Source organism: Balaenoptera musculus, chromosome 2 (genome assembly GCF_009873245.2).
Source record: "Balaenoptera musculus isolate JJ_BM4_2016_0621 chromosome 2, mBalMus1.pri.v3, whole genome shotgun sequence".
NCBI lineage: Eukaryota > Metazoa > Chordata > Mammalia > Artiodactyla > Balaenopteridae > Balaenoptera > Balaenoptera musculus.
The window spans coordinates 147,434,950-147,458,194 of NC_045786.1; the positions used below are offsets into that span (position 1 = coordinate 147,434,950).

At 38.3% G+C, this 23,245-nt stretch overlaps 2 protein-coding genes across 9 annotated transcripts in view; both read left to right on the forward strand.

Annotated features, from left to right (window-relative positions):
• Positions 1-3,035: 3,035 nt before the first annotated feature.
• Positions 3,036-20,611, forward strand: PTGR2 (prostaglandin reductase 2). 4 transcript variants are annotated; one of them, XM_036842971.1, is made up of 11 exons: positions 3,036-3,271; positions 7,649-7,733; positions 8,162-8,251; positions 9,051-9,169; positions 11,227-11,418; positions 13,945-14,115; positions 15,298-15,507; positions 16,514-16,635; positions 17,774-17,861; positions 18,631-18,670; positions 19,492-20,611. In XM_036842971.1, exons 4-11 carry the CDS (start codon positions 9,167-9,169, stop codon positions 19,575-19,577), a joined length of 912 nt encoding a protein of 303 aa, XP_036698866.1. In that variant the 5' UTR covers positions 3,036-3,271; positions 7,649-7,733; positions 8,162-8,251; positions 9,051-9,166; the 3' UTR covers positions 19,578-20,611. The 4 variants fall into 4 exon arrangements, with proteins under 4 accessions (XP_036698866.1, XP_036698865.1, XP_036698864.1 ...); XM_036842970.1 differs by having other exon boundaries at positions 3,036-3,197; XM_036842969.1 differs by lacking the exon at positions 8,162-8,251.
• A 1,286-nt stretch (positions 20,612-21,897) lies between these two features.
• Positions 21,898-23,245, forward strand: part of ZNF410 (zinc finger protein 410) — a 39,609-nt gene continuing 38,261 nt past the window's right edge. For 2 of the 5 annotated variants that reach the window (XM_036842958.1, XM_036842960.1), the window contains exon 1: positions 21,899-22,154. The gene's annotated coding sequence lies outside the window, so the exon portion shown is untranslated. Of the gene's footprint in view, positions 22,155-23,245 lie in introns of all 5 variants that reach the window. The other 3 variants (XM_036842959.1, XM_036842957.1, XM_036842956.1) reach the window with 3 other exon arrangements.

Consider the following 23,245-nt stretch of genomic DNA (forward strand, 5'->3'; position numbering starts at 1 on the left):
ACTTTCCGTCTCTATGTGTAAATTCACTTCTACACAGCTGATGGGCCGGAGCCTTGTCACTGGCCACTGGTCCCTTGTGGTCTAGTGCCTGGGATTCGGCACTCTCACTGCCACGGCCCGACCTCAGTCTCTGGCTGGGAACCAAAATCCTGCTTCAAGCCACTGCAGGCTGAGGTCACCTGAGATCATTACCACTTTTTTTCCTCACTTGCACTTTATTTCAATGCAAGTATCCTGCTCCTCAACACAATATCCCTGTTATATTGTGATTTATAATAACAAATACCTATTTGGTCTTTACCCATTTCTGGCACTAAGCTCCTAAAACCCTTGGAACTTCAAAAGTGATGAGGGAATCAAGGTATCTTTTGTTATGTTCATGAGGTGACTTTTGGAAAGCTCACTGGTAACCTAAAGATGGGAGCCAGTTGCCAGGGTAATTAACCAAGTGATTAGAGGGTTGGAACTTTCAGTTTTCCTACCCTCCCATCTCCAGAGAGGGGAGAGGGGCTGGAGATTCAGTTCAGTCGCAATAGGCAATGACTCAATTGATCGTGCCTATATAATGAAGCCTCCATAAAAATCCAAAAGGACAGGGTTTGGAGAGCTTCCAGGTTAGTGAACACATGGGGAAGCAGGGAGACTGTCCAGCTTGGAGAGGGCATGGAAGCTCTGCACCCTTTCCCCATACTTGCCGTATGCATCACTCTTATCTGACTGTTCCTGAGTTATAGCCTTTTACAATAACTGGTAATCTATTAAGTAAAATGTTTCTCTGAATTCTGTGAGCTGCTCTATAAAACTGATTGAATCCAAGCAGAGGATCATTGGGACTTCCAATCTATAGCCTGTTTCTCAGAAGCACAGGTGGACTTCGATTGGCATCTGAATGTGTGTGTGTGTGTCGGGGGGGGCAATCTTATAGGACTGACCACGTAACCTGTGGGATCTGATATTATCTCCAGGTAGATAGTATCAGAATTGAGTTGAATTGTAAGTCACCCAAGCTGGTGTCAGAGCATTGCTTGGTGGTGTGTGGGAAACTCCCCTAACTGGAATTGGGTGCAGAATCCAAATTGGGTGCAGAATCTTAGTCCCCCTAGATTTAGCATCCACTGATAATTCTCGTCTGATCCAATCTTTACTATGAAAGCTGTACAATACTCTAATATTTTACATTTAGTATTTATGATACTCTAGTACTTCCTCTACATTTATCAGCTAGCTCTCAGCATCCTACTGTAAGGAAGAACACTCCATTCTCTCTGTTTGCTTATTATTGGTTTAGATTCATAAATTTCTATGCTTATGATGTTTGTAAAGCATTATTGTAATTAATTATTTTGGTGCTCAAGTTGTCCCAGATTTGGCCAACAGGATCCCCTTCAAGCTGGCTTCTGTGTCCCTGTGACATACTTCATCATTTTTGGTGGCAAAAAGATGTTCACTGGACTTCCCTCGCCATTCAGTGGTTAAGACTCTGTGCTTCCACTGCAGGGGGCGTGGGTTTGCTCCCTGGTTGGGGAACTAAGATTCCACATGCCGCGCAGTGCAGTCAAAAAAAAAGATGTTCAGGCTCATCTGGTTTGGGCTTACCCTGACCCAGCCCTGGAGTCTGCCATTTCTCTCCTTTTTTTTTTTTTTTTTTGGCCACACCATGCAGCTTGATCTCAGTTCCCCAACCAGGGATCGAACCCGGGCACAGCAGTAAAAGCCTGGAATCCCAACCAGTAGGCCACCAGGGAGTTCCCTTAGTGGACATATTAGGTTATCTACTGCTGCATAACCAAATACCCCAAAACTTAGCAGCTTAAAACAATGAACAATTATTATCTCACACAGTTTCTGAGGTTTAGGATTTGGGGAGAGGTTTAACTAGGTAGTTCTGGAAAAATTTCTCTCCTCTCATGAGGACACAATTAATACACTCATTTCTTGAATTTTTGGAAATAGGAACTCATTCTGGGGAGAAAAATCACACTTGTTACAAGGAGTTCACAGACCCTCTATCAAGAGAGTCAAAATTAATTTAATATTGCAGGGTTTCTTTTCTACTTTGAGAGAGTCTTTTAAAATCAAGTTCTAGACTATCTTTATTTTATGCTATTATTTTTAGTCTGTTATTTTCGTTTCCATTAGTTGGTTCAATTTATTACAACAAAACGTTATCGAAGGTCTACCTGTACAAGATAGATAAAAGAAGTAAGTTTCTCCTCCTGCATGAAGGAGTTTGCACAATAGTATAATCCTTCTAGTCCTTTCCTGAAGCTTTTCCGAAGAAGTAAAAATTTCAGAGGTGAAGCTACGAGGAACTCCAGGCTGTTAATGATTCTTACCCACTTGCTCACAATCCCAGTCGCCTTTCAGCTACTGAGTGCTATGATTTATGCTGAGCTATTAGCTCTGACATGAATATAATATAAATAGCAATTATTTCACCTGCCTAATTCAGAATGGTCTCCCTTAGGGTTTGAAGTCCCTGGGGAATCCCAGCTATCCTAGGAGTAAGCCTTGCTCAACCTAGTTCAACACAAAAGGAGGCAATTAACAATTAAGAAATTGAGATGCCAGGTCACACTGGGTAATCCATCTTTGAGGAAGTTGGGATTCTTTGCGAAAGAAAAGACAGCCCTGTTGTAAGGGAAGGAGTCCTGGGCCAGCAGTCTGGAGAGACTATGTAACCCCAGCACTTCCCCTAACCAGCTGAAAGGTAGATGGTCCAATCACAGCCGTTCTCCGAACCTCAGTTTCCTCGTCTATAAAACGAAGGGTAGGCTTGTCGGGCCCCTAACTAACTGTAATTTTCCAACCTGAGGCTCAGGGAGAAATCCATAAAACAAAATTCCTTCAAAGTACTGCTAGAAGTGAACTCACTGGTCAAGGTTGAACGATTTGTTCTTTGGGTCCAGGTAGTAGGGGCAGTCATAGGCCACCAATCCCGGTTAACTTATTAATACACTTTGCCCATATATGTGACTAGTCTTTAAATCTCCGCACCTTCCCAACCTTCCACGGAAACGCTGTGACGCAGGCAGGTCTGTAGCCTAAACTTCAAAAGCCCGCCCCTGGGTGGGGCGGGGGTGAGGAAACGAGGTCTAGTCGTGCGCCTGCGTACTGAGGTCGGACGGCAGAGGTCTCGCGGCGACCCCTCGCAAGCTCTGCAAACCGCGCGAGATTTCCTCCCGAGCTCCTCGGTGGTGAGTGAAACGCGGGGCTCCGCCGGCAGGACCTATTAGGGCTGGGGAGCCCGAGGCTGGGTCGGGTCCTTCAGGTGAGGGAGGATCAAGGAACCAGGGTGACCTCCCGGCTTCCTCCTGGAGCTGCTGGCGACGCTAGCATTATTGCCTACGTCACTGGGATAGGGAATGCTCGAGAAGAAGCAGAAGCAGGGCTTTTTTTTTTTTTTTTTTTTTAGAATTGGTGGTAAGCAACCTCAAGTTTGGACATAATTGTGTTTAAGGTGTCCTTGGGATGTTCATTTAACACATATTTAATGGGCACCTACCATGTGCCAGGCATAGGGGGTGAACATAAATCACTGAACTAAACAGGCACGAGTCCCTATCTTGGTGTTTACATTCTGGGAAGTCAGTCTGAAATTCTGGGTTGTAGACGCAGATTTTTAGTAATTTACGTATGAGTGGTTGGTAGTAGGAGCCATAGAAGGTGAAGCCACTGAGAAATGGAAGAGCCATGCAGGAATCCCCACATACTAGGGGAAAGGAAGGAAAAAAACAGAAGTCTCAAAGGAAAGGAGAGCGACCGTCCAGAAAAAGTGGAGGAAATCCCAGAGATTTACACGTTTTGTAATAAGGCCGTGGGCAACAGTCATTTGTGGCAGAATAATTGAGCAAGATCAGGGTAGAGAAGTTTTGTTTTGTTTTTTAAAGATGTTAGGAAGCTCACGTTATGGCAGTGGTGTGTGTTGTGTTTGCCTGTAGGGTTCTAGTGCAGTCATTTCATTACCAGTTGTGCGACCATGGGCAAGTTATTCAACCTCTCTGTGCCTCGTTTTCCTCCTCTATAAAATGGGAACAGTGACAGTACCATCCTCAGAGTGTTGTTGGGTGGAGGGGTTAAAGGAGACAATGGCTATTAAATCTTTAGCCCAGTTCCTGGCACTTAGGAATATTCAGGAAACAGGCTGAGAGAAGGAACTTTCCCAAGATCCCGCGTGATTAGAAGCAGGACATGTACTCTGCTTTTCCTAGTTGGGTGCCCTACCCCTTATATTAAGCTGCAAGGTAGACATTCAGATAACACACTCTTTTTGACTGGCACTAGAATTTTTCAGTTGATCATTGATCTGGTATTATTTTGGAATATTGCTTACCACCAATTTGGAACCTACGGGCAAATATGGTCTGCTTGATGTCAGTCAATAAGGACTCGAGTTTTTTTTTCCCTCCCATTTGGGATGAATAACACCACCACCACCACACCTCCTTTCAGATCTAGAGCTGATGTATCATATTGTATATTTTAATTTTGTGACTAAATTTCTTTATGTTTTAAATGTGTTGTTTGTTGTGCTATGGAGGGATATTGCACGATTATCCTACATTAGTTAATTGTAGTGTTTGATAGTTGAAAACTTTCTAATTTGATACAGAGGGAGAAAACTTTAATAGTGTACTTTTCATGCTGATAAGCAGTATTTGGACAAATCTACAGTGTGCATAATTTCAAGTAATAAAGCATACATTGAAAGTAATTAGGGAAAAGGGTGGCAAATATGAAACTTCATTTGGAAAGACTCCTTTGAAAATTTAGCCATCTTGGTGCTGTTAATCACCACTTAAGGTCAGTTATCTTTGGATCCAGCATCAATTTGGAAAACTTTGCCTATTAACCCTATGTAATTTACACCCATGGTGATTCAATAGGAGATTTTCTTTAAAAAAATACATTTAGCCCTACAAGACATTATGGACTTCTCGCTGTGATGAAATAGGATGCACACAGCACCACCTTTAAAGATTCTTACCTAAAAAGTCTGAACCTGCATCTAATCAAACCTCTAGATCTAACTACCTGTGAAGGATAAGAGGGGAGATAGAAGAATGAAGTAAATGACATTATGAGAAAAAACAAATAAAAATAGGGATTTCCCTGGCGGTCCAGTGGTTAAGACTCCGTGCTTCCACTGCCGGGGACATGGATTCTATCCCTGGTCAGGGAACTAAGATCCTGTATGTTGCTCAGCCAAAAAAAAAAAAAAAAAAAAAAAAAAAAGGACACTATGAGGATGCAGTCAGAGGTCATTCAACAGACAAAGGAATGAAGAAACATGTTTTTTCAACAACCAGTGACATAAAATAAAAAAGGGGAGACTCAAAAATACAGTATATGGACCTTGATTCTAACGAACCAACTGTAAAAAGACGGAATTTGAATGTGCACTAGGTATTAGATAATGTCAAGGAATTACCTGGACTATTAATTCTGTTATGTTAATGGCATAGTGTTTATGTTTAAAACAACCTGTTATTAGAGATGCATAACTGAGGGATTTTTGAATGAAATAGGATGATGTCTGGGATTTTGTTTTAATGGGAAGCTGGGGAACGCAGTCCTTAGCTGGCAACATTGTGTCCGAAAGGACAGAGTGGATATTGGGAGCAACCAGCCATTAAGGTCACAACCAGTGAGATTATAAATATATACATTATAAAAAGTAAGGAAGCAAATAGGATGAATATCCATGTTCTTCATTCTATTTTATGGAATGCCACTAACATCAGACATTTAGTTCTTAATTAGGAGCAGAATTCCTCTCCTCTAGAAAAGGGTACCTACAGAAGAGTTGAACATTATTATGTGGCTATATACGTGCAAACCATGTTTGGAGGTGATTGGGGGGCAATAGTGGAAAGAGTGAGGACAAGTGAGATCTGGGATGAGGAGATTTATGTTTCAGTCCTGACTCCTCTGCTTAACTGCTATGTGATCTTGGGTACAAACTGTACCTCAGTTTCCGTTGTAAAATAAGGATATTACCTATATACTTTGTTTTAAGAAATAAATAAATCTGTGTGAAAGTTCTCCATAAGTTATCTCCATATAAATACTATGTTAAGCAAGATTTGAAAAATACCCCATGATGATTATTTAACATTTTTCTGAGAAGTATACATAAATCTCAGGTCTATATAAGAAACTCAGGTACTATATGGGATATAGAGAAATATGAAGAAATTCAAGAGTCCTGCAAATTTAGAAACTAGATTAGGAGTAGAGTCATGGGTAAATGAAATTACCCAGTGATACAAGGCAAGCATTATTAAATATCAAATGGATCTACAGATGGTTGTCAGATGTGTAAGTGTGCTGCTGTATAAACTTAGAAATGATGCTAAGAGCTAAATATATTGCAACTGTTGATAAGCAACAAGGATATATTGTATAGCATGGGGAATTATAGCCACTATCTTGTAATAACTTTTAGTGGAGTATAAGCTGTAAAAATGTTGAATCACTATGCTCTATACCTGAAACTAATATAATAATGTAAATCAACTATAATTTAATAAAAAATATGTTGCAATTGTAAAAAAATTGTCATTGATATAATTGTTGTTCTTGGGCTTCTCAATGTTATTAGGTACTAAAGAGGATGAAATAAAATATCTAATGAGAGAAGACAACTAGTAAATAATTTTAAAAAGGATAATATTTGCTTAGTAACTTAAAAATCAAACAACTTAGACATATAGGATGGAAATTTTTATGTAGTAGTTAAGTGATTGGAATGTCAGACAGCTTGGGTTTGAATCTCAGCTCCGCCACCTTAGGAAAGTGCTTAAACCCTTTAAGGCACACTTCCTCATCTATAAATTGGGGATAATAATAAAATATTTAATAGGATTGTTAGATTAAATGAAATATATATAAAATATTGTTAAATACTAAATGAATATATATGTGCATATATATATATATGTTTCATAGCACAACAGTCCTTGGTACAGAATAACACTAACGGTCTGTTCTCATTTTTAGTGATGGATAAAGTAAGCATGCCCAAGTCAGATAGTGCTAGCACTGGAACTTCATTTTGCTTCTTTCATTAGCTCAGATTGTAAACCCACAATAAATTGATCCTTTTTTACTCACTTGGCCATTCTATATTACATAATTTCCTAGAAGGTGAGGATTTTGAAATGCTTTTGATGTATTACTTTTATAATCAGCAGAACTATTAAGAAATTTCCATTTTGATAAATAAATAAAAGAACTTTTGAAAATTTGGTTACATCTCAATTAAACGGCTAGTGTTTTATTTGCTACTAGACTAACTGGCTAACTCTGGAGGAATATATCATATTGTTTTCTTTTAATCAAGCTACAGTAGGAGCCTTAACCATGATGGCTTGAAGATGAATGTGCTTGAATTATGAGGCCAAAAACATTTTGTTCCACTCAATCTTCAGTGAATTTGTTCTTATTAGCCAAATATTCTAATTAGATTTAGTCTTTCTTCATATATTTGCTTTAGGAGGCAAACTCTAACAGGAGACTACATCTTTTTTGGATCCTAAATATGATTTTTCCTCTCCTTGTTCAGAAACACAAATGTACTTTCTTTTTTAACTTTTAAATTGTTGAATATTTCATAACTTGTGATTTAAAACTTTTCTGTTTATAGGAGTTATTTTATACAGAAGTCTTGTGAGACCACTGTGCAAACAAGGTGATGATTGTACAAAGAGTGGTATTGAATTCCCGACCTGGTATGTATTTGTCTGTGATGAATGAACAGCTGTGGTCTTTAATAATTATTAATGCAAATGGAGGAACAAAAAGTAATAATATGATGTAAATGTGGTAAATTAGGTAGGAAGATATTAATACTAGTAGAGATATTAGAAGAAACTCTTTAAACAATATAATATTCATTTTAAAATTTTATTTATTTATTCATTCATTCATTCATTCTTGGCTGCGTTGGGTCTTCGTTGCTGTGCGCAGGCTTTCTCTAGTTGAGGTGGCTACTCTTTGTTGCAGTGTGCGGGCTTCTCATTGCTGTGGCTTCTCTTGTTGCGGAGCACAGGCTCTAGGTGTGCGGGCTTCAGTAGTTGTGGTGCATGGGCTTAGTAGCTCCGTGGCATGTGGGATCTTCCCGGACCAGGGCTCTAACCTGTGTTTCCTGCATTGGCAGGCGGACTCTCGACCACTGCACCACCAGGGAAGTCCCAATATTCATTTTTTTAAATGATAACTTATCAAGGCCACTTGTTGAGGAAATAAGGTATTTTAAAATTATTATAATTTTTAGAAGGTTATATTACAAATATATGTGGCTTTTGTTTTTTCTTTATAATGTGTATTGTTGATTCTTAAGATGTGCTTTTCTGTTTTATGTGAAAAGCACTGACCTATGTCATCCTAGGTCATCTAACCTGACATCTACCCTGAATCATAGAAGCGTAGGTATGGAAGTAACCTGAGAGGTTTGGGCCCATGCTGCCTTGGTTTTGGTGCTTACCTAGCATGTGGCCTGGGAAAGACACTTACCTTTTCTCAGTTTTAGTAAAGTGAGCAATTAGATTAAAATGTCTACATTCTGTTTTCACCTTATAAATTTGATGATTCAATGAATATGAAGTTTTAATTATATTCATTTAAGTTTCTCTTTTCATCTTAAAATGAGGAAGGATAGTTTACCTGTTTACTTTGGCTAATGTGGTGTTTCTGCTACTTTGTGAATTTTAATTTTCATAGTTAAAAAAAAAAGCTGGCTGTGCTTTTTCACTTTTTGAAATCCTTCTATAATTTTATAACAGATGAGGTGATTTACCTGTAATCACCTTAAAAAAGAAATTTTTACATTGACAGCAATATGCCAAAGGAAATTCTTGGAAAAACCAAGAGCAAGTGAAACTATTTGAAGAATTTATGCTGAGTTACAGAAAAATTACAAAACAATGTGGATTTATTCATGTGTGTATTCCAGGAGTGCTCTAAATCTTAGAGTGACCTTTTAAAAATAATAAATAATTCTATGGGAAAGTGACTTTTTGATTTTATATTTTTGCCTAATATTCTAGGAAAAAATGGTAATCCAGTGGCGGAAAATTTCCGAGTAGAAGAAGTAAACTTACCAGATAATATCAATGAAGGACAAGTACAAGTCAGAACTCTTTACCTTTCTGTGGATCCTTACATGGTAAGAATCAGGATTTTGTGACTTAGTGAAAATAATTTTATTTTCATATTTTTTCATGTTGCATCTGAATTTCATTGTGCAAGCCTCATGATTAATAAATATTTGAGGGACTTCCCTGGTGGCGCAGTGGTTAAGAATTCGCCTGCCAGTGCAGGGGACATGGGTTTGAGCCCTGGTCCGGGAAGATCCCACATGCTGCGGAGCAACTAAGCCCGTGGACCACAACTACTGAGCCTGCCCTCTAGGGCCCGCGAGCCACAACTACTGAGCCCGCATGCCGCAACTACTGGAGCCTGCGCGCCTAGAGCCCATGCTCCGCAACAAGAGAAGCCACCGCAATGAGAAGCCTGTGCACCGCAACGAAGAGTAGCCCCCGCTCGCCACAACTAGAGAAAGCCCGCGTGCAGCAACGAAGACCCAACGCAGCCAAAAATACATAAATGAATAAATAAATTTATAAAAAAAAAAAACACTCTGAACCCTCAGACTAGTCCTTTCTGTTATATTTTCTCAAAACAGTACCTTGACCTTCAGCCTAAATTAATAATTATTTGTGTTGTTATTAGATATTTATTTTCCCTAATAAAAGCTTACTATGACAAAGATCTTATTTATCACTGTATCTCCAGTGACAAGCGTAAGTGCTTATTAAGTATTAAAGGAAGGAAGGAAGAAAATTACTTTGGTTGCTTTCACTTGACACTGTTCTAAAAAAAAAAAAAGGACATAAGCATCTTTAAAGGGGAAAAATGAAATCTGATGAACATTAAATTATTGAAATTTTATATCATTCCAAATTCACAAGTAATTTTAATCACTATGTATGTACTGTACTTTACATGGTTATATTTAATATGTATATACTATTTTGATTTCATATTTGTGATTTTATATTCATACCTTCATATGAAAAACTAGTCCAGATATTATTATTTTGGTGGTTGTATAACATTTTCTTGTGTTGACATCATTCGCTTACCTATGGGGAATTACTCGTTCCCACTTTTTCTATTAGCCTTAAGAATCAGGTTCTTGGTGTGGCCAGTATCCAGTGGCTGCTGCACTTGCTTTTCAAGAGTATATGGGAGGGGCACACAAGCAGAAGTGTAGTGTACTCCCATAGAAGCTTCTGCCTCAATTCCCTGTGTGGTCTTTTCCCCTGGTGAACTGAACCAGACCATGGGGGGCCCCTTGATCAAGCAGCCTTCCATCTATTCCATCTCCTGGACCACACTGTAGGCTTGTACATCTTGGCCTTCATGAGAGAGGCAAGAGTGAGCCACAGAGAGGAAGAAAGCCTAGATTACTTCCCAGAGAAATCTTTAGCCCTAGTCCTATGGAAAGGTGTGGTGCTATTGTGACATTATGTCTTTGAGGAATAAAGAACATCCAGCTGAGGTTAGGGGGAATGTTGTAGTGCTTGGTCTGAAGTTGTGATGAATAACTGTATAAAAATTGTTTCATTTTTCTTTTGGGTTATTTCCATTGAGGAAGCAGTATTGCTTGGCTGAAGAAATGAGCAGTATTATGGTCTATATGTTACTAGTTTGTTTTCTATAAAAAAATAGACAGTTTTATAATATTATCAGCAACAGTAAGTATACCTAATTTGCTACAATCCATTGAAACCATTGACACAGTATCTTGTATTATTTTTGCTAGCATAATGTATATAATATTACATAAATTTCTTAAGTAATTAAGAATTTTAACAGCTTTATTGAACTATAATCCACATATACAGTTTACACATTTAATGTGTACAATTCAGTGGTTTTTAGTCTATTCACAAAGTTGTGGAACTATCACCACAATCTAATTTTAGAACATACTTAAATTCCTTTTTAATTTCACTTCTTTACTTGTTAGAGAGGTGATACTTTTTTTTCAGGATAAAAAATAACTGAAAGGAAGAGAGAAATTAAGGTAAGTTTTGTTTGGCTAACACTGTACTTAACATTACTTATTACATACTTTCTTTTAGTCACTGGGTAAATTAGTAAACTATTTCAGTATTATCAGAGAGAATTATCCTAATCTATGTTTTCTTTTCTTAGCGTTGTAGAATGAATGAAGACACTGGCAGTGACTATATATCACCTTGGCAGCTGTCTCAGGTGGTTGATGGTGGAGGTATTGGGATTATAGAAGAAAGCAAACACACAAATTTTACTAAAGGCGATTTTGTGACTTCTTTCTATTGGCCCTGGCAAACCAAGGTTATTCTAGATGGAAATATCCTTGAAAAGGTGATGTATAATATAAAGTATCTGATTTTTTTCCCCCCTGTAATTCCTTCTTTATGCATTTGGTGCTCAGTTCTGTTTGTTATCAGGGAAAAAATAAAAGCACATGTTTTCTTTTTAGATAGCTGTCAGAATATGGAAAGCCTTTTATTCCTCTTCCACTGTTGGTTGTAACTAGGTATGACAGTTCTTAGATTGCCAATGAATGATGTTGTTTTCCATATTTAATTTCTCAAATTTTACATAAATGTTTTATACTAAGAACTAGAAGGCCCCTTATAGTTGTATGCTTTAAAGTTTCCTGAGAAATTACCACTTGACTTAAGAAATTCATTTGGTTTGTTTGAAATTCCATCTTGTGTAAGAAATCTTGAGTTCGGTTTCTACTGTTAGGCTGAACCATGTGGAATTACCAATATTTGTCTGTGTTTGTTTTTTTTTTTAAGTATTTGTTTATTTATTTATGGCTGTGTCGGGTCTTCATTTCTGTGCGAGGGCTTTCTCTAGTTGCGGCAAGCGGGGGCCACTCTTCATCGCGGTGCGCGGGCCTCTCACTATCACGGCCTCTCCTGTTGCGGAGCACAGGCTCCAGATGCGCAGGCTCAGTAATTGTGGCTCACGGGCCCAGCTGCTCCGCAGCACGTTGGATCTTCCCAGACCAGGGCTCGAACCCGTGTCCCCTGCGTTGGCAGGCAGATTCTCAACCACTGCGCCACCAGGGAAGCCCTATTTGTCTGTTTTGACCTACAAAAACTGGCAGCCTCATGTAATTCAGCCTAATATTTGTCATCAAGGAAGTTACCTTATATCTCTGAACCTCAGTTTCCTCATGTGCAAAATGAAAACAATAGCTACCTCACAAGTGAATGTGAAAATTAAATTAAATTTAGCTATGATAAATGTGATTAAGGCTTTGTAAAAAGCTTTATAAAATTTTAGTATTTTTTATGATTACAAATTCTTATAATCAGTTAAAGATGGCTGTTAAGATAAAATGAGATGCGGGAGACATTACACAATCATTTGCCAACTTAATGGTACTAGTAAAATATATTTAACTAGAAATTTCATAGCAGGAAGTGAAAGAGAAACATTCAGCACTTTCTAGTTTTCCCTGTCATTGTGCTATAGTGGGAAATTGAGCAACTGGAGAAAGCTTAAAAATGTTTGGGGAGTAGGTATTAGAAATGAGGAAGAGGAATTCAGAAGGGATAGAAAAATGATCTTTGCTAAAAGCAAACTTATCTCACAATGTTTTTATACTGGCTTTACTAATAAATGACTATTAACTATAGGATACATTTCTGTGTAGTGTACGGTAGACCTTTCTGTATATTATAGACTTTAATATCTCCATTACCTTTATTCACACACCAGACTTAACTGATAGCCATTTAAAACTGCTGATTACAAACTGCCATTTTCTTTCTTTGTGGCAGAGCAAGGTGGCGAATCTTGATTACTTTTGGTGGTTTATTGAGTTTTTACCAAAATTATTCAATTCCTTAAAAACGATTATAAAACCTTTATGGTAGGGAGTCTTTCTATATAATTTTTTTTCAATTCTCCCTAATGTTACAGATAAGAAAACAGGCACAGAAAATGTGAGAGAAGTATAATTAACTATTGATTGGGCCTGGTAAACATATAAATGTAAAATGCTAAAAAGCTGACAGAGACCTCATTTAATTCTGTAATTAAGCTAGAAGAAATTGTATCACACCTTCCTTACATTTCCATGGACCATTTTAAGCATCAGTAATGAGAACTGTTAGAGTTTGAGCTCATTTTTATATAGATAAATGTTTACTCTGGAATTGCGCAGAGATTTTTAAACCTTCCAGTTTTGCCTAGTGTTTTCCTGTTAAGTGTTTCCTCTCTTTTGAAATATTTGGGACATTGACAAGAAAGAACGTTTGGTATCTCTTATGTGGCAATTCTTTTTTAAAGGTTTTGTAGGTTTTTTTTACTATAAAGAGAAGTAATATTCTTTTTTTTTTTTACTTTGTACAAGTAAATTATAGAATTTTAACAAGACTGAAGAATGGTTTACTGTTCTTGAAACTATGTTGGGTTGTTTATTAGTCCACTTGAACTGCCATTACAAAATACCATAGACTGAAATTTATTTTCTCACAGTTCTGGAGTCTAGAAGTCTGAGGTCAAGGTGCTGGAACATTTGGTTTCCTGTGAAGCCTCTCTTCCTGGCTTAAAGATGGCTGCCTTCTCACTGTGTCCTCACACAGTATCCAGCCTTTCCTCTGTGCACCTGCATAGAAAGAGATCTCTGGTGCCTCTTCCTCTTTTAAGGACATAAGTCCTATCAGATTAGGGCCCCACCTTTATGACCTCATTTAACCTTATCTCCTTAAAGGCCCTATCTCCAAATATACTCACACTAAGAGTTAGGTCTTCAATATATGAATTTGGGGGGGACACAATACAGTACTTTACAGGTTGTCTCTACCCTGTTGACTTAAAACGGAAATTCCTAGTATTATTTTTAAAAGGTATGTATATGTTTTTTAGGTAGACCCACAGCTTGTGGATGGACACCTTTCATACTTTCTTGGAGCTATAGGGATGCCTGGTTTGACTTCCTTGATTGGGATACAGGAAAATGGTCATATAACTGCTGGATCTAATCAGACAATGGTTGTTAGTGGGGCTGCTGGTGCTTGTGGATCCTTAGCTGGGCAGGTAAACTTTTGGAGAATAATCTGATTTTCTAAAAAACTAGTCATAACAATCTCTGGATATGTGTATATAATTTAAAATATAAAATTGAACAAATTTATAATATGAGTATTTTACACATTTTTGGTAGAAATGATGTTATTGCATGCTTAGACTCTCTTCTTAACAATATGAAAAATGTTATAGATTTTTGTATTTTGTTCTCTTTTAACCAAAAATGGCATGGTAAATGCTAGAGCATTGCTCTAATCAATATGAAAAAGAAAATCACAGAGTACCTGTCTGGAATTACATGAATTAAAAAACAAATTTATATTTAAAAAAAATCATCTTCAAATAAGAAAGCACTTATTGGGTTCTAGAAGTATAGTAAATATTATGATAGAAATTTATAAAGTACATTGTTTTATGAAAGCCTTTATAGTGTGAAACCATTGAAACAAAACATTTTATCTTAATAGTGATTTTAGTTGCTCACAGGCCTGAAAAATATTGAATTGCAAGATAGAGATATTTTGAGTCTGACTATTCCTTTTATGACATCATCTTTAAATTGCGAGATTTTAACATTCAAACTAACTCTAATTTTATTCAATCTTAATTTTTTTTTTTATATATATATTTTTATAAATTTATTTATTTATTTATTTTTGGCTGCATTGGGTCTTCGTTGCTGCGCACAGGCTTTCTCTGGTTGCGGCGAGAGGGGATTACTCTTTGTTGCAGCGCGCGGGCTTCTCATTGCGGTGGCTTCTCTTGTTGCGGAGCACGGGCTCTAGGCACACGGGCTTCAGTAGTTTTGGCTCGTGGGCTCAGTAGTTGCGGCACACGGGCTCTAAAGCACAGGCTCAGTAGTTGTGGCACACGGGCTTAGTTGCTCCGTGGCATGTGGGATCTTCCCAGAGCAGGGGTCGAACCGGAGTGCCCTGCATTGGCAGGCAGATTCTCAACCACTGTGCCACCAGGGAAGCCCCTCAATCTTAATTTTTTAAAGAATGCCATTATATCTGTTCTCAGTTCTTTTGGTTTCAAATTACTTTTAGCTAAAAGCCTTATAATCAATCTAACCTCAGTTGTGATGAACACTTTCATATATGTACTTGTATTAACTTTCATACTTTCACATTCTTACATTTAAATTGTGACAGTAGAAAGTTGTTTAATTTTCAAAAATTTCCCCTCTAGATTGGCCATTTGATGGGCTGTTCCAGAGTTGTGGGAATTTGTGGAACACCTGAGAAGTGCCTCCTTTTGACCTCAGAACTGGGCTTTGATGCTGCAATTAATTATAAAGAGGGGAGTGTGGCAGAACAACTCCGTGAATTATGCCCCTCTGGAGTGGATGTTTACTTTGACAATGTTGGCGGTGACATCAGCGATACAGTGATAAGTCAGGTTGTTTTCTGATTTGTTTGTTATAAATTTGAATACTACAGTTTATTTGATGTGATATCTTTTTACCTGATACTGAGAGAGAAAAAAAAAACTTTATAAAATTGTAGGGTTTATGGTGAAAAACATGATGGTCAGTATTGTAAGTGATACAGAAGAGCTTGCTGAAGCTACTTCCATTTGTTTGTAGATTTGCACTGTGAGCATCAATTTCAGTTCTTTGCTAGCAATGTTATATTTTCACCTGTAATTTATTTTTGTGAAAAAATACTGTTGTATTATTCAAATGAAATTCTGACCTTTAACTCACTTCTAACCATCAACCAACTTACATCAACCAACTTACAGCCATGACTTTGGGTAAGGAAAGGATTTTCACAGATTGCAGGTATTTACATATTTTAATTGACAGTGTTACAATTTATCAACATTAGCTGTTAACACTGCATTGTCCTTTACTATATGTAAAATTGTTTTCAATTGAGGTTAAATTATTTAAATTCTAAGAAATACTTTACCAATAATAACAAAAGTAGCATCAATGATGACAATGAGAACTAATGCAATTCTTTTGCTGATTACCAAACTCTTATTTACCGCTGTGTTCCTTTGGAGTAGACTTATTTTCTAGCTAATTAAAGCTCTCTAATACATATAATGGGTAAGTCTTCAAAACAAAATCAATTAATTGGCATTATAATTATATAATACTAATTATATAATACTGTCATGCCAATTATAATTGGCATTATAGTATTAAATACTATAGGGAATTCCCTGGAGGTGGTCCAGTTGTTAGGACTGCGTGCTTTCACTGCCCAGGGCGCAGGTTCAATCCCTGGTCGGGGAACTAAGATACCACAAACCGAGTGGTGCGGCTATTTGAAAAAAAAAAAAAAAAAGGATTAAATATTACAGTCAAGGAGGCTTTCATTGAGGCAGCCATAAAATTAGTAAACATAGGGAAGGTGTATATCTTAGGTTATAATCATCAATTTTCTCTGAACAGATGAATCAGGACAGCCACATCATCCTATGTGGTCAAATTTCTCAGTACAACAAAGATGTGCCTTATCCTCCTCCACTACCCTCTGCTGTAGAAGCAATCCGGAAAGAAAGAAACATCACAAGGTGTGTTCTATGCTTTCCCCTTATTACCAGATTCAAGGGGTTTAAAGATCATGGATGTATACAAAATACGTTGTTCTTCATATATAATTTTTCTTATTAAATAAAACTTGAAAATGTACATTTTAAGGTGGTCATTTAGGTTTTGGTTAATTAGGTCCCTGGCAGAAAACTTTTTGAAAAATGCATCTGTTCAATCAATCTTTTGCAAATCTTTTTTGTGAGTGTTAGAAATTCAACTCATATTGGCTTAAGTGTGAAGGAAATTTATTGGCTCATGTATCTAAGAAGTTCAACATTAGTACTGGCTTAGATTTGGCTGGATAAAAGGTTTGCATAGTGGTGTCATGACTCAAGTTTTTTTTTTTTTTAATTCTTACTTTTGGCTGTTTTGGATCTTTGTTGCTGCGCGCGGGCTTTCTCTAGTTGAGGCGAGTGGGGGCTACTCTTCGTTGCGGTGCACGGGCCTCTCATTGCGGTGGCTTCTTTTGTTATGGAGCATGGGCTCTAGGCGCACAGGCTTCAGTAGTTGTGGCGCACGGGCTTAGTTGCTCCGCGGCACGTGGGATCCTCCCGGACCAGGGCTCGAACCCGTGTCCCCCGCATTGGCAGGTGGAGTCTTAACCACTGCGCCACCAGGGAGGTCCCATGACTCAGTTTTTCTTCACCCCTGGGCTGTGCTTTCTTCTGGATTGTCTTGGCTTCCTCGCAGGCTCTCCTCTTGCAGCAGCAGGAGGATGACTGTTATCTTTACTCTTACATTTTACCAGATTAGCAATCCAAGCAAAAAAGAGAACAGCTCTCTTCTTGCAGTTTTATTACATCTCCAAGCTGATACTTAATGGCTCAGACTGGCCTGGCTTTCTTTTGTCACATGAGGGTGGGGAAAGGATGTCACCCACAAAGTAAAATCACAGTGTTACTACCAAATGGGATTGTAGATGCTGGGCAGACAATACAATAGAAGTCCATTATACTTAACGCTTGTAACTACACCTAAAGCTATATCTGACCAGACTCTGTGTGATTAAGTCCTAATGTTTGAAAGATTAACAAATTTTAGAGTTCTGGAATGATTTGATTTGGGCTTTCTCACTCCCTCCCTAGTCTCTGATCATTATCCTTTTCTTCCCCACTACAGAGAAAGATTTCTGGTGTTAAATTTTAAGGACAAATTTGAGTCTGGCATTCTCCAGCTGAGTCAGTGGTTTAAAGAAGGAAAGCTAAAGGTAGAACTTGCTTCTGTTCTTTATCAGTATTATTCTTCCTGCTACTTGATATACTTTTGTATTATTTGAATTTAATATTAGTTTCATAATAAATATTTCTACAAAAGAAAAGTATACTGAACATTATAAATAAACTTTACCTCCTGAGTGAGGATAACTCTCCTGATTGAGAAACCCTCTCATTAGTCCCTTTATCTAAAATTTTATTAACGTTTACTTTTCTTAGACTATATTACAAGATCAATAGGTTTTTGTTTTTTTCCAAATTGTAATATTCATTAACAAATATTTATGGAACGCTACTATGTGTTAGAAGCTGTGCTTTCTCGAAAATCTTATAAGCACCTCCTAGTACCTCTCCACCACCATACATGTTTCCTGCCCTCCCTGGACATTCTGATAGATCTCTTGGCTATGGCTGAAAATCAGGAATTATCGATCTGGGGTCCAGAGACCCTGACCTAGGATGTTCTTGAAACGTGAAAATGATAGGCAAAGTTGTATGTGTGTGTGCTTATATACTTTGTTTTTTGAAAAGAAGGTGTATAGCATGTGATATTACAAACTGAAGATTAGACAATGGGAAAATAGGATTGTACTTAAAAAAATGAATTGATAGGAAACTTTTCTGGACTACCTACACAAAAAGAAGAATCTCTCTTTTTAGACAGAAAATGCTAAATAGTATTGCTGCCTTTTGCAAAACTGAAAACTTAAATAGAAACACTGAAGTCTAAAGAATATAAAATATACCTAATTTGATTTACAGATTAAAGAGACTATGATAAATGGATTGGAAAACATGGGAGGTAAGATGAATGTAGATTTTATTATACACATGAGTTCAGCACAAATACTCTCTTTTTTCTTTTAATTCTACTTCTTTGTTGTTTTTTTCTTTTTAAATCATTTCTTTCCTGTAAAGTCTTAATCAAACTTCATGAAGTTCAACTTAGTGGTATTTAAGAGCCATTGTTTTCTCATTTCAAATTGTAAAGTAAGTGTTTCTTTGGTTTTGTAAATAACTTATGAAAAAAAAATGTAAGAATTGTGAAAGTCATTTAGCCTCTAGGTAACTTTTTCAGATTGAATGGTTCTAAGCCATCATAAGATTACATGAAGCAAATTTTCAATATTTGGGGGTTGTTTTTTTTTACATACACAGATTTCCACACTCTCTTTTGTTTCAAATAAAGAGGATTAAACTGATAATTTTTCCTTTTTGAGAAAAAAATTTAATATATTTGGAGATGTATATTTCACTTACTTAGTAAAACTTTGACTAGATTTCTAATATTTTTAAGTTATTTAAAAATTGTTATTGCTGACATTTATCCTCATATTTATTTGCCTCTAGTCTTCAGACTCTGTAACAGTGAACATGGATGTAGACACCAATTAATAATTTCTAGTTTGGGTAAAAACACATTTTTAAGATGTTAATTGGGTTAGTTTGTCCTGTAACTTTGCCAGTGTTTTACTTGAGGTTTCTTTTCATGACAGTTTCCTTCTGTACTTAAAATCATTGAAGAAATTATTCAAATTAATTCTATGTGTCTGACCTACTGATAAACATGTACAATGGTGACATTTATGTTTTCAGATAACCTAGTTTTTTTTTTCTTTCCAGCTGCATTCCAGTCCATGATGACAGGAGGTAACATCGGAAAGCAGATAGTTTGCATTTCAGAAGAAACCTCTTTGTTATCTCTATAAACATCTTCATTATGAAATACATGGATTGCTTTCCGTTTTGCACAAAGATTTCAAGATACATTAAAAAAAACCCTTAAGAGTACAGATAGCTTTTGATTTAAATGTGATCATAGGTGATATTTTCTTAGCTGCATAATTCTTTCCTATATCTTCAATATCGTATATGTATTCTTCATCCAATATGATTATTTACAATAATAGATTGAAGTCAACATGACCTATTTTTCCTTCTTTTGCTAAAACTAATATTACATGAAATTTATATCAGATATTCTGAAACCACTGGAGATTTGATGTAACTGTTTAATCATACAAAATATTTTTTAAATTAATAACTTTTATTAACTTCATAAGTTGTATTTAAAATAGAATACTTGAGAAGGCACTTAGTAAATATTGAACTGGACATGCTTTACGTAATTCTTGAACTGAAGCTTGAAGAATAAATTGGGATGGTCTTTCCATATTATAGATGGAAGAGGGACTTAATTGCAGGGTCTGTGTGTGTGTAGGGGTTTGGGGGAATTCAGAGCTTGTGGAACAGTTTTTGGGGTAGGAGAGCAGAGGCTTTGTGTTGGGAGTAGTATGAGAAGTTAAATAACTGAGGTTGGTTAGGTTGATGGAGGGACTAGATTTACTACAGAAGACATGTGTTTTGCCAAGTAGTTCACAGTATAGCCTAAAAACTCATATATATTGATAAAAGCCTATGTTTATTTTAGGTTAGCAGGCACATACTGTCAAATAGTTACAGAGATTTCGAGGGCAAATAGATATAGACATCAATTCAAGTTTTAAGTGATGAAAAAGATTTAAACAACAAATACAGCTTCAGAAAATGACAGGACTGAGCAAAGTAACAAATGGTCATAAACATGGCTGTTCAAGACCTATTAATGTACCTCTAAATAAGAGCATTTGTTTTATTAATTGTAATCAACCCTTTAATACAGTAAAATTGAGGATATTTTCTGAGTGTTGTGCTGGCTTATGGTCAGCTGTTTACAAATTGCAATATACTTTTGTGTAGATTCGAACTGTGTTAGTAATCAGTCACTCCAGTTGACCTCAGTGGCCTTCGCTTCTTTCTTGTTTTATATACTTTTCCAGAGAGAGCTTCATCTCTTGTCTGTGTGTTGATAACTCCCAAATCTGTATCTTATTTCTGACCTCTTGAGCTAGGTAGGGACCTTTACCTCCAAGTAAATATCCCATAGGCACCTGGAATAGATAAACTTATCTTATCTAAATCCTATCCTATCTTAGCTTATCTAAAGAGGAATTATCTTTCTCTGAAACATGTTGCTTCTTTGTTTTCAAATCACCATCGTTTGTGTACTGAACTACTTCCCTGGTTTCTTCAAACTTGTCTCTGTCCTTGAAAATGCCCTTCTTAGAAAACATCTTTAGGGCTTCCCTGGTGGTGCAGTGGTTAAGGATCCGCCTGCCAATGTTGGGGACACGGGTTCGAGCCCTGGTCCAGGAAGTTCCCACATGCCGCGGAGCAACTAAGCCCGTGCGCCACAACTACTGAGCCTGCACTCTAGAGCCCTCGAGCCACAGCTACTGAGCCCACGTGCCACAACTACTGAAGCCCGCAGGCCTAGAGTCCGTGCTCTGCAACAAGAGAAGCCACCGCAATGAGAAGCCCGCGCACCGCAAGGAAGAGGAGCCCCCGCTTGCCACAACTAGAGAAAGCCCATGTGCAGCAACGAAGACCCAACGCAGCCAAAATAAATAAATAAATAAAATAAATCTATTAAAAAAACGAAACAAAACACCTTTAATTCCCACTGCCACTATCTTAGCTCAGTCCCTCCTTCATCCTTTGGCACACAGCAAGTATTAAAAAATTAGTAATTTCACAAAGTCAGTCAAACACGTAAAGCTCTAACAAGTTGCGGCATCTGGCCTGAAACTCAAGTGTTCTAGCACCGGTGTGGACATCGGAGAGCTCTTCACATTCTACTGTACTGACGGAACCCAGACTCTAGGGACTTCACCTTCCAAAAAAAAGTTCTACACCGGAGTCTCAATTCTTACCCCACCTGGTATGCAATGCAGAACTAGATTCTGCAAGTTCCCTGCTCGGGCAGTGAAGCTTCGAGGTCCTCTTCACTAAGAACTTTGATAAATGTTTAAGTAGTGATCTTTTCTTTCTCTCTTGCCTCCATTGCAACATTTACTGACCTCAGCTGACAGGAGATAACTACCCCATCCACTGCAGCAGGGAAGCAGTGACGTCACGCCTAGAATTGACTGACCCCGTTTTTGGGGCTTCGCAGACCACGGAGCTACAAAGGCCGAGAGGGAATGAGTGGGAGGCAGGAGACCGCAGTGCCTTCCCTCTCCAAGCCAAGCCTGCCTGGCCCGCGCAGGCCAGCGGCCCCCGGGCCGGAACCTCGTGCGGGACTGCAACAGCCCGGCTCGGAGGCGAGCGAGTGGGTGTGTGTGGCGGGGGGGGCGGTCAAACTTCCTGTCCCGCGCTCGAGCTGCTTCCGGCGGGAGCCGGAAGACGCTCTGTGTGGACAGAATTCGGGACCGACTGACGGACGGACGGCTGCCGGGGACGGAAAGGTGAGCTCCGGGGTGGGCCTAACCGACCCGCTCGGCTAAGTGGTCCCCGAGAGGGAGGGAGCCAGTGCTGGCTCCTCGGGGGCTCGGGCCGAGTTTGCCCCCGGAGAGGACAGGGAAACCGCCCCGGGGCACCCCACCCGGATCTGGAGCGGCAGGTCTGAAGCCCTACAGCTTCGGCTCTTCTCCTCGCGGGCTTTTGGGGCAGATGTTTCGGCTCCTTCGCTTGGTTTCGGGGCCGGGGGCATGGGGACAAGACCAACCTGGAGAAAGCTAGAGTCAGCGAGTCCCCGCGGCGGGGGCTCCCAGACTGCACCCTCCGCGAGACCTGCCTGCGGACCTTGGGGCCCTTCACTAGGCTGTTGTAATGGGGGAACGAGGATGCCAAGGCGACTCTGACCTGGACATTTCAGCCCAGATCTACCGTCTTCTTTCATACGTCCACTTACTTTCTCGGTCTAGAAGAAGGAAGGCTGCCGACTCGGAGGGTCTGGGCCACTGGTTTCTCCTTCGCGTGTCATTTCAAGGCGAGGGTGTGGGCTATGAGAGTCTACAGCCTTATGCATTTCGCAGGTTGAAGTTTCTTCAGAGAAAAGAATTCAGTTAGTTTATTAAAGTTTATCTCACTTGCTCATGAGGCTCTGAAATGCATTTAGGAACCATTTGGCAGTTAAATATTATTAACTTGGAACTTAAGAATTTGTATTTCTTCCTCACTTTGGCACAAGGACCAACGCAGCGTATTTGCAAAGAGAATAAAAGAAACATTTAAAAATAAAGCCAGGGGCATTTTGTTATTGTTAGGGAGTGAGAAATTCCACTTTGTGTTATCTTCGTGTGAGACAAGGTCAACTAAACTCGCAGTCAAAAGATTTAGGTTCTAGTTTTTTAAGTTTTACGTCTAAGTAGAGGTCTAATTTTTGGCAAGTTAATCTCTAGCTTTGGACTTTTTTTTCCCTCTGTAAATGAAGGGGGTTACCTATTCATTCAGTAAATATTTCCTGAATGCTTAGTTTGTGCAAAACATCAGTGGAGAAAGGAGAAGGATGAATAAATTCATTGAACCTTAACCAGTGAGAAAAATATGCAGGCAG

What these genes read in the sequence shown, in the direction of transcription:
- PTGR2 (XM_036842969.1), top strand. Translation starts at nt 7,697, where the DNA reads ATGATTGTACAAAGAGTGGTATTGAATTCCCGACCTG. An exon ending in TTTCTGTGGATCCTTACATG is followed by an intron (nt 9,170 to 11,226) that starts GTAAGAATCAGG and finishes TTCTTTTCTTAG; the next exon opens with CGTTGTAGAATGAATGAAGA. An exon ending in GCGATACAGTGATAAGTCAG is followed by an intron (nt 15,508 to 16,513) that starts GTTGTTTTCTGA and finishes TTCTCTGAACAG; the next exon opens with ATGAATCAGGACAGCCACAT.